Raw genomic sequence first — 13,863 nt, 5'->3', positions numbered from 1 at the left:
GTCTTACCCAAGGACACTTCGGCATGTAACACGGACAAGCCGGGATTCGAACTGGGATCCCTTAATCCTAAAACGATCGCTCTACCTCCTGAGCTACTGCCGCCCCCAATATATAAAAAATATTAAAATATAAGACTGAAAATAATAAAAAATCTGACAATAAATGAATAAATACAGAAAGAAAATTGGTGAAGAATTGCGCAAAAAGTCATTTTTCCTCTAAGCACTTGCCCCTCAAAATGTATGTGCATGCCAATGCTTTAATCATAATTAAGAGAGTGTTGAAGTTATAGTTACAGTGAGCACTGTACTTGTACGAAAAGCAAAACAAAAAAAAACATGACTGCAAAACAATATAGTGTATATAAACACAGTCTGCTGACGTCAATTTGTCGAATCGTGGACCAACTTCATGAACGTAGCTCGTACAGCAAAGACACATTCTTCCCATGACAATGGCTGAAGACATAAGCTGGGCTGTCAGCACGCCACGCTGTACAAGCAGACAGAGCCACATATGGCTAAGTTTCTCAACTGTAGCGCTCAGCTCCTCACTACTGGATGACTATGCTTCCCTCAAAACAGCAAAAAATGACTCAATTCAGTATTTCTGATCTATGAGCTGGACTCCAAGCAAGCATTTTTGGTGTAAGGTTCACTTAACACTCGCAATTACCAATTTGGAGTGTTAAATGAACCTAACGAGAGTTTCGGGAATGTGGCAGGAAGCCAAAGTATGCTTGGAAAATTCCAAACGGAAATGGCCCAGAAGCAATTCTAACTGTGAGGCAGACGTGCTAAGCACTACCCACTGGGATGCCAAAGCCACAAAACATCCGTCTGCTTTCTATACAGCTTGTCCTCATCAAGGTCACCACCTGAAGTCTTTGCTAGTCCATCGCAAAGCACAAACAACCTTCGAGGTTCATCTTTTAAAATTGATAAAAATAATGAGAAAATGTTTCTGCTATGTGCCAAAAAACAATTTGTAGACAGACTAGTTTTTCTCATGTGAAGTATATTTCAATCATTTTTGGGGAAAAAAAAAAAAAAAAAAACTTTAGGGAAATCAATTTACTTTTAACTAATTTGAGTAACAAAATGAGTCAAATTACCTGCTATGTGCCATTATTTGCTTATTTCAAAAGGGACACTAGATGTCACAGTATGGAGCAACATAAAATGAGTGCTACAAAGAACAAGGAGGAATACAAACTACGGGGACCCAAAACGACCAAATGGCACCAATTTTATTTTCATTTTCTTGCCTAGTCATGCACAAAGTCTTTGGTTTTTAGGGGTACTCTTAGCAGCAATTATGTAAAATATATTAAAAAGAATGAAAGTACGCGTATCTAAAAAAAATGCAGGTTCATATGGTATGTATTTTGCTAATTATTAAAATCAATATTTTTTTTAAAGAATTAAGTGTTTTTTAGACCACTAGGAGGCGCTAGATAATACACAATGTCTGTTTAAGAATAATATTTGAAATTAGTAATATTGTCTGTGCTAGTAGATTATTTCTATTTTAAGTATTTTTTTTAACCTTTTAAAAGACAAAAATTTACGATTTAATTTTAAACTAATCTCGGTAAAAAATACGCGACCCATAGGGGGCCATGACACTCTATAGGACAATGCTATTCAAACTAATGCCAGCCACCAGTCATCATGGAATGCAATGGCAAAGCAAAGCCACTGGAGAGCTGTGTCAGCGTCATTTTAAAGCAGGCTAGTGGAGAAAAATGGCAACAATTTCAAGCATTTACAAGCACCTCATCCAGAATTCAAGCACTTTACAATCCTTGTAAGCACAACAGTATAAGTCAAGCATTTTCAAGAAATTAAAAAAAAAACGTACGAACCCTGGGTCCAGAACTGTGATGTATTAACCAACCAGTCGACCAAAAAGATATATCGGTTTGTTATTGAAATAGTCCTCATGTGGTCAGAGAGATCTGATGTTCTCCTCACACATTTGAGTTTCTTCCACACTTATCACAAGAGCACTTATTTGACTTCACGTTTGATCGAAACATGCAACAGCGTGAGTTACCCGACAGGCAGGACGCCTCGGACTGCTGCCTCCCCACCAGCCCATCTTGCTCCTTGCGTTTCTTGCTCCTCCTCAGGCTGCCAAATCTCTTCATGGACGCTCAACTCAGCTATGACCATCAGCATTACGGCGTAGCCATACAACAACTGGGGCTTGCTCGGTCTTCCTTTGCCACAAGAGATAAAACGGTGCACTTTCCCTCTAAATCAGATCCAGTGATTATACGGACTTAAGGCAAAAGCTGCAAGGTTCTTGTCAGGTTCAATGTTGAATATCCAGATAAGCAGAATCCACAATCCACAGAAGCAGTCATGACAAGTAGCTGAGCTGCAAATTTTGCAAGTCAAAATGTGTCCTCCTCTCTGACGTTCACCCCTTTCCGTGGGGCCCCTCCCACCTCTCAGCCACATCGGAGTCATAAATTGTCAGGTGCAGCTGTGGGTGGCGTCTCTTTTTAATATACCGAGTGCCAGTGAGAGAGGAAGGAAAGAAGGAGGCCAACCTGCCGGGGCAAACGGGAGCTATTGGTTGATGTCTGTGCACCCCTCTTCCCTTTCCTCTCTATGCAACTCCCACCTTCCAGAGAGGGAACTCTGCTAAGGCGTGACCAGTGTTTGGAGTAATGCAATTACTTTTCTTGGTAACAAGTCCTGTAACGTATGCACATCAAATTTTGTAATCTAACTGTCATTTCAAAATCAGCACTTTCATTAAAACTCCCGATCCACCATGGGGTTCGGCCCATACAGAAACAAGGAAATCAATAGGGCAAACGTGAGCACACAATTTATAGTAAAAGTGTCGAATTTGGGTCTTTTTGTTGGTAACTTCATTTTTGCAATAGAACTGTCCATCCATGTCTGGAGCAACAATTCTGGAGCAAACACCTTGGACAGAAATGGAGAAGGACTTGTTGAGTGGTTTCAAAACAAAAGACCTGGAGTGTTTGGGTGTCTTAGGGGGTCGGCTTCAATGAGCATCTATACAGTAATTTGCACCTACATAGTTAATTCCAGGGTAACGCGTACTTTTAGGTGTCAGTAACTGTAACCAACAACTTTTTTTCAGTAACGTTCCTTAACACTGGAAGTGACACAACCTTGGGGAGATAAATCTTCCATAACCAAAAACAATCAATTTGCCCCCTTCCTGATATTTTTGTTTTTTTTTCTATGAAATGAAATGATCTGCATTTATATAGCGCTTTTCAGGTCAAGACTTCCCAAAGCGCTTTACAGTGTGCTTCACATTTCCCAATAGCAGCCGTGCAGCCATGTAAGGCGCTAACCTGCTTATTGGGGGCATTAGGGGTTCAGTGTCTTACGCAAGGACACTTTGACATGTAACACAGAAGAGCCAGGATTCAAACTGCGATCTATTGATCCCAAGACGAGCGCTCTACCTCCTGAGCCACTGCCGCCCCAATAATCTATATGTATCACTGACAAAGGTTTCAGATTATCAAACCCAATTTAAATATTACACAGAGACATATGGGAGCCCAAACGGTGCCATAAGTAAATTGATAGAAAGAATATTCAAATAATCAGAACTGCCCTAAAACGAACATTCAATTATGAAAAGTGGCCTTTCAAAATAAAAAGCCTTTAGCACAATATTTTAAGTTTGTAACCTCAAACTCAAGTGCTCTTGGATCATGCAGCAGGACATTTCGAAACACACCAGCAGGTCCACCTCTAAATGGCTCTAAAAAAGAACAAACAAAACAAAAGCAAACTGAAGGTTCCAATTGAGATGCTGTGGTGTCACCTTAAACGAACAGTTCATGCTAGAAAACCCTCCAACATGGCAAATTTGAGACGATTTTCCAAAGAACGGTGGGTCAAAATTCCTTTAGAGCATTGAGAAAGACTCAATACTAATTTTTGTAAATGTTTATTTCTGTTATCGCTGCAATAAGTGGCCTAATTCAGAAAATTTTAAAAGCGCAGAAATGGTACGCTCTCTATACCGCAGAATCCAGTGGATAAAAGCATACAGTATTTCTAGGTGTGCATTACCAACAGAAGTTTTACTGTATACTTCTGTATTTGAGCAATGATTGATCAATCCAAAATCATCACTGGCCCAAATCATACATGTAACGCAGTGTATGAAACAAGTTTCAAACCCAGGTTGTGGCAGTGAGGGGGGGGGTTTGGGGTTTTTAAGGGTTATTGATCTATCTTCGTTATTCATTATCCATTATCCGTTATCGGTCAGTTCATAATACGCTACAAAGCCTAGGAGCCGGGACACTTACTCTCAGCCAAAAGGCCAAGCTAAGGTCCTAGCCCTAAAGCCTTGCTGCGATCATTGCGAATGCACCGTTCCCGGAGGTACTGCAATACCGGGCCGATGCGTGGAGTGGACGGAGCAAGCTCATATTCCATCTCCGAAATGCAAAAATCAAAGAGGCCAAGCTAAGGACCTAGCATCAAAAGGCCAAGCAAGGCCAAGAAGGCCAAGCTAAGGACCTAGCATCAAGGCCAAGCTAAGGACTTGGCATCAAAGCAAAGGCCAAGTTAAGGTCCTGACTTAATTGCATCGTTTCCGGAGGCACTGCAATTGTGCCAACTATTTACCTTTAGGCAACAAGTGGTACATATAACATACAAAAAGGTATTGGAGTTTATCTCATTATCACCCAATTTTTTAATCACGGTGCCGAAACGTTAACTTGCATAGTGCATTCTAACAAGTTGAAAAGTCTCTCCATATCTTTACCTGAACGTCAATAATGTTGTAAAAGACAGAAACAGAAAACAAAGTGTTTCAACAAAATACTATACAAGCTTTTTTTTAACGTAAATTTTAAACCAAGATGTTATAAGTGCACAGGTGAAAATGTGGGGAGACTGTTTAACATACAAGAATGCACCATGCAAATCAGTGTTTCTATTACCTTAATTAAAGTAGTGTGACAATGAGATTAGCTCTAATGCCTTTCCGTATGCTATTTGTAGTCGTGGTCTATTGGAAACATGTCAGCCCCCTAACTGTCACGATTCGGGTTTCATTCCCGTTGCAAAGAATGTTATGCAATTTGAATGAGCGATATTTTTGCCATAAGTGTAAAAAGAGCCCAACGGTTATACACAGATAAACAGAGTAGCTTTTACTGTAGTATCAGATTCATGCGCCTTATAATCCAGACCGCATTATGCATGAAAAAAATAGAGAACAAAAGACAATTCTTTGGGGTGCACATTATAATGTGGTGCGCCTTATAATGCGGAGAATTCTGTAATTTTAATATTAAAGGTGTTTCATTTGACCGCTACATGTCCCTTTATTGTATCATACAACCTAAAACGATTGACAAAAAACGCAATAAAAGACACAAACTATGGAGTCATCAGTGCTCAAAACGCACTATTTTTTTTGCCCAGTCTTTAACAGTGTTTTGGGGTACCCGTAGTAAGAAAAATTGAAAATAACGATATCAGCTCCCTCTACTTACGAGTATTTTAAAATAAGAGCAGCCAACCCGAATTTAGGATTAATTGATTACTGAATTATTTATTTTCATAAAAATTGTTCATGTTTTTAGTTTCTTAGGTCTTGATTTGTGAAGAATAATATATATATATATATATATATATATATATATATATATATATTCAATATATTTTGAAACAAGGTAATGTTTTATCAGCGCTTTCTCACCCGGACCCATGTTCCGGCAGCTCCAAAGTAAAATTGGCTCCTTAATTATAATGCTGCCATCATGGCCTTATCTCTCAAGAGATTTTCGTTAAATATACAAAGGTGCATCACACTTGCTCTCAAAAGGACCATGATGTTGGCATGTATGGAAAGTTAACCACAGAAATGCAAAGTCCATTTATTTCCTGACAACAAGCAGGACACCATGGAAACAGAGAAAAAGGACTGGAGGGAAGGGAAGGATTGAGCAGGAAAGCCAGGTCGCTACCAGATAAGGCCATGCGAGGAAAGACCAACGGTTAGGGCTTCGGCATGACGCTTTTGTCCTAAAAAGGCCAAGAACTGAAAAAAATGTAGGCTTCAGTATTATGCAAAAATAGCAGGCGACCATCTAAATAGAACAGTAGTTATATCGATGTTAGCAAAATGTCAACGTGAGCTAATTAAACTCAGCTTTTGGCGCTTCCTGGTGGCCAATATGGGAAATACACCTCAGACAGATAAACAAGAAAATACATAAACGTTAAATTCTTTACATCGTTTTATCTATGAAGTAATTTGTTGCAGCTGTTATACTATTCTTACTACATCTTTAACCACGATGTTAGTAACACTGCTAATGGTCATTTTAAGTATTAAATTACATTAAATTGGCTTTATTGTCATCGATATCAATATTGGAAAAACATTGTATGCAACAGGGTTAGACATGACATTCTGTTGTTTTTGCTAATCTTAAGTATTATGGTTCACATTTAATCAAACAATTCATTTTACAGTACTTTAACCTTTTGCTATTGAAATGAAACACTCATTTAAATTACTTGTGTTTTCATTTTTTTTAACGATATCTTCTCAACTTGCACACCTGGAAAATAAACACAAACGTTTTATTTTACTATAAAAACGAAGAGCAAATAATTTGGAAAACTAATTATTGAACTAAACAGATTTGATACTGATACTTTTCGCTTGGAAATCTCATGATCATTGAATAATTGAGTCCATTTATAATTATTAAAACTGCCTAAAATTTTTTTAAAATCTTTACCAGTATAAATAATGAATACTAATAATCCTATTACAACTGTTACAGAAAAAAACCCAAGAGAGGCAAAACAAAAAAACAGCAATGTAACAAAAGTACAAATGCTACACATATATATATATATATATATAATATATATATATATATAACAATGTCAAAAAAAAAAAAAAAAGAATTTTCCATCCATTATCTGCACCGCTCATCCTCAGTAGGGTCGTGAGGGTGCTGGAGCCCATCTCAGCAGTCTTCAGGCAGAGGGCAGGGGACACCCTGAACTGGTTGCACACAGGGACAGACAACTCACTCGCTCATTCACACCAAGGGACAATTTGGAACGGCCAATTAACCTGAAACGCATGTTTTCGGAATGTGGGAGGAAACCAGAGTGCCCGGAAAAAAAAACACGCAAGCACGGGGAAAACATGCAAACTCCACACAGGAAGGTTTGACAACATTAATATAGTGAAAGTTAAAATATGAAGACAGTATCAATCCAATCAAAGTACTCACTCAGTATCAATTACATAGATCATTCCACCCACCCTTAGTAAGTAGAAGGGAAGCAAAAAATGGATGGCAATCATCGGAACAATAGCTCCAAAGAAGTCTCAACAGCCATGCAAGTAAAGTTATGCTAACGGTCCTACTGAACAGACTGAACTCACAGGCTGAACATCCTAGTTGAAGAACCGGCAGATTTCAGGGAGGAAATGAGCACCACAAAACAGATTTTTATTCTGCTCGTCCTATGCGAGAAGTCTCAACAACACTAGAGAAACCTCCAACACATCTTTGTGGATATGAAGAAGGCATTTGACAGAGAATCGTAAGCCACCTTGTGGGCCACCATGCGGAAGTACAACAAGGGCAAGATACTAGTTCAGACCAACAGTGCGGTACTAATAACTGGTACTATTTGAGGTATCAAAGATGGAAGCCCTCGAAGGCAGTACATTTGTTATGTTTGCTTGTCGTAGATTCTTTTGTATGCATCAACATTTGTGTACTTTTAGTAAAACTGGTGGCTAATGCTTAAAGCTAATAAAATGCAATTTGACAAGACTGATTGATATATTTTTCTTAGGCAACGTATGTGTGCAATTTCCCATGTCATTCAGTAGTGGAGCACTTGTATAATGTTTAAAAGTGATGTATTTTTACATCATGAACAGACCTATAATGACTTACAGTAAACACTTGTTATATCAAGGTTTAGCTACTTTGCAGATTTTCATTAAACAATGTGTTCTGCATTCTGATTGGCTATACAGTGGCCCCGCCCTTTTCTTCTTTTGTCTGCCTGCACGTCAATGCCGTTGCAGTCAGAGTTGTACACTTACATAGAACAGCTTAGCGGACATTTATTACGTACACGAAAATCTTTTTCGATTTCAAGTTTTTCGAAAAGCCATCAAGTCAATAAAACGCTTAAGACCAACAAAAACATTGGGGGCCAGGCCAAAAAGGCAGCGGAAGATGATTTCTATCGCTAACAAAATTTGACTACTCGACCCGATCAACTTGCTCTGGAGCCACGTGTGGGTCTGGAGAGTTGCTGCCAGAGGCTTTCTCAAACATGTTTGATAATGGAAAAATATATGGCTTCTGTAGGACAAAATAGTAACATTCTTATCGTTGAATATATATAGATACAGTATGCGTTTTCATTCTTATAAGGCTTTTAAATATTGCTGCGCCAACACATACTGTAGCTTTTTAGGGTTGCCGACCAAAATGTAAATGCAGTTTTTAATAACATTCACTTGATGGCGACTAAATATCATGTTAAGTGGATCATGTCCTTAATATCTCTGTGCAGTAAAACGGCTAATTTATTTTTTTAAATTAATTGACAGTACAGATGTTATTTGTAAAAAAAATGTTTATGAATTACAGTACTTTTTTGTTACACAAATACTTAAGCCTGTAACTTGGGTTTGTTCTTGAGTATTTGATAAATACGTTTTAAAGTTTTGACTATCACAACAGTTATGTATGTGCATAATACAATGTTATCATAAACATTATTGTTATTATTGACAGAGTAAGTACTGATTGATTGATTAAATCAAGTTCTTGACTTTCTAACACTATTTTTTAGGAACATGTTAACTTAAGTTGTATAATATTATTGTGATTCTAAACTAAAAGAAAGACACGCAGTTTTTTTCCATTATAGCTTGCAGTTAGAGAAAAAATATATATCCGTTGTCAGTATTTATCTCCAAAAGCAGAATTTATTGGTAATCAGTATCGGAAGGGAAAAAAAAAAGTTATCCTGCATCCCTAGAAGCAAGTGATGCGATTTTGCATTGGTCCTACTTTTGAGTACTAGGACCCCCATTTTGGAACCACTTAGGATTAAGAAGCCCATGTGAGAAGTACTAAATTCTGCCAACGGAAGGAGACAATAGAATGGTAGCTGTGCGAGCCAAAATACACGAGTCATCTTCCCGTAGTTTGACGCTTGATATGTGTATGAGTTTTGTGTAGCGTTTTATCTATCATGTGAAATGGCAAACCCGCAGTGTAGCAATACAACTACGAAGCTTTGCTGTCATAGCCCGAGTGAATAAATTTAAGAAAAAAGAAACATTTCCTCTTCCGTGTTGACAGAGGAAGCATTTCACACAGCACAAGTGATCACTTGCCTGACATGCCTCAGTATAAACCTCAAAAAACAAAACAGTGGACAACTATCTGAGGCTTTCACTTCCTTGTTTGCGTTTTGTTAGAAGTCTGAGAATGTGGCTAGTACAGATGAGTGCAGAGACAGATGGTTGTTAGCAATCACTGCAGACAACAGAGGCTAGCTTCCCAACTTTTTGTTTTTTGTTAATTTCACATGTAATAACGGTTTTGTTGTTCCATAGTATAGTATTGGACAGGGGCAAGGGTGCTGTGAGGATTACATTTTTGGACTTCTCCAGTGCCTTCAACACAATACAGCCTCTGCTAATTAGTGGTAAACTGACAGAGATGGGAGTAAGCTCACACCTTGTAGCATGGATTACGGACTACCTGACAGGCAGACCCCAGTATGTGAAACAGGGGGGCTGTACATCGGACACTGTGGTCAGCAGCACAGGATCGCCGCAGGGGACCGTGCTCTCTCAGTTCCTATTCACCCTGTGTACGTCGGACTTTCAGTACAACTCTGAGTCCTGCCACGTGCAGAAGTTTGCTGATGACACTGCTACCGTGGGTTTTATTAGAAGTGGGCAGGATGAGGAGTACCCAAAATTAATTCAGGACTTTGTCCAATGGACAATAAACTGGACTGGACTGCCAACACAGAAGCTCTATGCAGGAAAGGTCAAAGCCGACTACTTCCTTAGAAGGCTGGCGTCCTTCAACATCTGCAAAAAGCTCCTACAAATGTTCATTGAGATTGTTGTGGCAAGCGCCCTCTTCTATGCGGCAGCGCCGAGAAGGATGCCTCTCGTCTTAATAAACTGGTGAGGAAAGCGGGCTCTGTTGTGGGCAAAGAGCTGGACAGCTTGACAACTGTAGCTGAGGGACGGGCACTGAAAAAACTGCAGTCAATCATGGACAATTCATCACAACCACTACACAGCCTCATCGCCAAACAGAAGAGCAGCTTCAGTGACACTGCTGTCACAGTCTGTTTCACGGACAGACTGAGATCATTTCTTCCTCATGTCATGAGGGTCTTTAACTCCACCCGGGGGAGTAAAAGCCCACATTAAACCTCCCCCATTGCATATTAACCAATTTTTATTACAGTGTGTATTTTATGTAGCACTATTTAAATACTCTATATCAACACGTTACATTGGGTATTTATGTATTATATTCCTTTTACTTATTATCGTTTTATTTTCAACACAAGGATACTGCTGGAAGTGTGAATTTCCCTATGGGGATGACGAAAGCATCTATTTATCTATTGCAAGCAAGGAGTCAGACAACCACCGAGGGGTGACCACAACTACGACTGTGCCCTAAATCCATTGTCCCCAACATTTACTGTGGTATAATGTCACACAACAATTTGGCAGCCTGACCCAATGACAAAAACAGCAGAAATAACAATCATAAGAATAATATTAATAATAATAATTGGGGTTTTGGGGTTTTTAAGGGTTATTGTTCTATCTTCGTTATTCATTATCCATTATCCGTTTTCGGTCAGTTCATAATACGCTACAAAGCCTAAGAGCCGGGACACTTACTCTCAGCCAAAAGGCCAAGCTAAGGTCCTAGCCCTAAAGCCTTGCTGCGATCATTGCGAATGCACCGTTCCCGGAGGTACTGCAATACCGGGCCGATGCGTGGAGTGGACAGAGCAAGCTCTTATTCCATCTCTGGAATGCAAAAATCAAAAGGCCAAGCGGCCAAGTTAAGGTCCTAGCAGGCCAAGCTAAGGACCTGGCATCAAAGATGAGGACGGCTTAGCCTTAGCCAATACTGTTTAGTCACTAGACCACTAGAGATGTATATGATCAAGGAAGAAGCATTATTTTACCCCATCATCACACTACTTGTACTCATGGTACCACAGCCAACTGTAAAGTCACCCTGAAAAACTAAAAAAAGCACAACGAGGGAAAGAACTCTATGGTGTTCTGATGATGAATTTGAAAGACTTTGAAAGATATTGAATTTATTCACTGTAAATTTTATTTTGGCACGGTGTTCAAAGTTTACGTTGACAATTTTAATCACGGCCTCACGTAGTCAACGACATGGTAACAGTGAGTCAAAATAGTGTAATGATTATAAAATTGAATGCCTTTTCCTATTTCACTACATCCGTAGTGGTCTAGTGAATTTGGCACTTACGCGGCTGCGATCGGGGGTCGATTCCCGTTGCATCCAATGTTGTATGTGGTGAGCGATATGTTTTTGAATTTTGAATTTGACTGAACAATCAACGTTCGATTACGGTAATATACTGCTGTAAAACCCAAACTTTGAGTTCTTTTGTGAGTTAAAAAAGGTGCCATATACATATGGTGCAAACAAAAAATAAGGCAACTTTTCTTTCGAAAATAAGGTACCTTTTATTTGTTTTTTTGCAGCCCGATTCAGAGCCGTGGTAAAGGTGCGCAGCCTGGTGGTTGCTGACTACAGCTATGAATAAGAAGCTAGCACAGATTACAGACCCCTTCGGATGCAAACCATCGGAGCACAATTTTCCTTGCGGACTCGGGTAACCAGCGCCCCCCCTCTGGAGCCAGGCTTGGAGGTCAGGTTAGCTGGCGAGCGCCTGGTGGCTGCTCACCACCGGTGGGAGGTGCTAAACTGGTCGGGTGCGCAGAAAGGAGCCAAAAGAAGGGGTCCCGGCTACAGAAACTGGATTTTGGGACATAGAATGTCACCTTTCTGCCGGGAAGGAGCATGAGTTTGTGTGTGAGGTTGAGAAGTTCCAAGAAGTACTTCCACACACAGCTTGGGCTCTGGTACAGGGGTTCTTGAGATGGGTTGGACTGTTTTTCCACACTGGAGTTGCCCGTGGCGTAAGTCTTTGTGTTGTACAGTACTCTGATTTGTTAAACAAATGCTTTACCCTGTGAAGCTTGTTTGTTCTTCGGTTTTAATGTGCAATAAAGAAATCAAAAAATAGACAAAGGTTTCCACTTCAAGGGTTTGGAACGCAACCTTTGCGAAAAGAAGAGGCATTACTATACAGTACTTCATTTTTTGGGCTTACCTCTACGGGTTCTGGAGAATATCTTGATGCTAGCGGAACTGGTGCCGGGCGAGGAGCGGAAGATGCCACTGAAGCTGAGGCGGCGCGGGGATTTGGCTGGAGATGTCTGATACCAAGAGGAGGGCAAGAGGTTCTTCGGGGAGCCCGATCCAGATTTGTTCTGCGCTTGGGCTGAATGCAGTAATGGTGCGGGGCTGGTGGCCACCTCTCCTTTGGCTGGGCTAGCTGAACACATGCGAGGTTCCTCCTGCAACGTCATCAATTGCATTTTTATTATGCGGCACCATTGCACGTGAGAGTTTTGTGAAAATCGAGTGCAGCGATGGGGTTATAAGCACAAACAGGAAAGTGATGAAACATCCAATGCTAGCTGTACTTTTGTAAATACGAGCTGTAGCTTCTCCTTTTCACAGATACCCATCATCTCACAATATTGCCAATTTGATTTGTAGAAATGCTTACCAGGTGGACCATTATCCACCAAGCGCTAAGCTAACAGGGAGCAAACAGCTTTTTATTGTTGTTTGGCCTGAGCTAATTGAACTAAATTGTGTTTATCGTCATTTTGTAAACGCTGTGAAACAATGTATGCCACACGATGAGAAATGGTGCTCCAAGGTAAACATGTAGGAAAGACATTAAAGAGGAATAGAAGATCAAATACCTCCACAATAAATAGGCAACATTATTTACAAAAGAGTCATTAGAGCAGACATGTCGAACATATGAATTGCAGGCAGGATTTGGCCTGTTGGACGATTTATTTCGGTCTGCCATAAATTTCTAAGCATGTCAGAAAAACAAGTGAGTCCCTTGGTTATTTCTAATGAGAAGTTACGATTATTTTTTTTTTTTAAGAAATGCAAAACAAATGCTCACCCCTGCCGCTAGAGAGCAGTGTTGAGTTTTAATAGCATGGAGATTTGGTTCAAGTGTAAAACTGCTTTTACTCAACTGTTAAAATAAACCAGTTAACACATCCAATGCCAAACAAAGATCTTTCCCAATTGTTTGTGAATAAATGTGTTGTATTTGGAAAAGATCCCTTGTCAGCCGTGTAATATGTAGGGGAGGCTGAATGATATGGCAGAATACTGAAAAACAAATCAAACATTTGGCAATTACATTCTTTTACTGATCCAGCCCACCTGAAAACAGAAAGCCTGGATCATGCCCGAGAGCCAAACTGAGTTTGTTACCTTGGTTTCAAGACTGGCTTAGGTTATAATAATAGTGCAATGATTTCTTTTTTCAAGAACAGTGCATCATAACAGCCGTGTAACAAAACGTGGCGCAATAACACTTAGAAGCAACAAAACAATACCCAAATAAGTCGCAAGATATATATTTTTAGTTTTCCCTGCTTGTTTAGGGTGGTGATCGCCCTTTGAGCCTGTTGTTCTTGTATTA

The 13,863-nt window shown here is 39.8% G+C and overlaps 1 protein-coding gene and 2 pseudogenes across 2 annotated transcripts in view; all 3 read right to left on the bottom strand.

The window, feature by feature from the left end:
- Positions 1–13,863, bottom strand: part of LOC148374564 (5'-AMP-activated protein kinase subunit gamma-1-like) — a 52,290-nt gene that overhangs the window by 29,336 nt on the left and 9,091 nt on the right. Inside the window, exon 3 of one of the 2 annotated variants that reach the window (XM_088338021.1) lies at positions 12,454–12,700. In XM_088338021.1, the coding sequence (XP_088194147.1) occupies positions 12,454–12,700 (247 nt within the window). Of the gene's footprint in view, positions 1–2,059; positions 2,432–12,453; positions 12,701–13,863 lie in introns of those variants that run through there. The other variant, XM_088338029.1, reaches the window with a different exon arrangement.
- On the bottom strand, positions 4,377–4,536 carry LOC148374567 (U2 spliceosomal RNA; annotated as a pseudogene).
- Positions 11,027–11,143, bottom strand: LOC148374566 (U2 spliceosomal RNA; annotated as a pseudogene).

Source organism: Urocampus carinirostris, chromosome 1 (assembly GCF_059441175.1).
Source record: "Urocampus carinirostris isolate Australia breed hairy pipefish chromosome 1, RoL_Ucar_1.0, whole genome shotgun sequence".
NCBI classification, from domain to species: Eukaryota; Metazoa; Chordata; class Actinopteri; order Syngnathiformes; family Syngnathidae; genus Urocampus; species Urocampus carinirostris.
The sequence above is the reverse complement of the archived record's forward strand: the minus strand, read 5'-3'. Positions and strand labels throughout refer to the sequence as shown.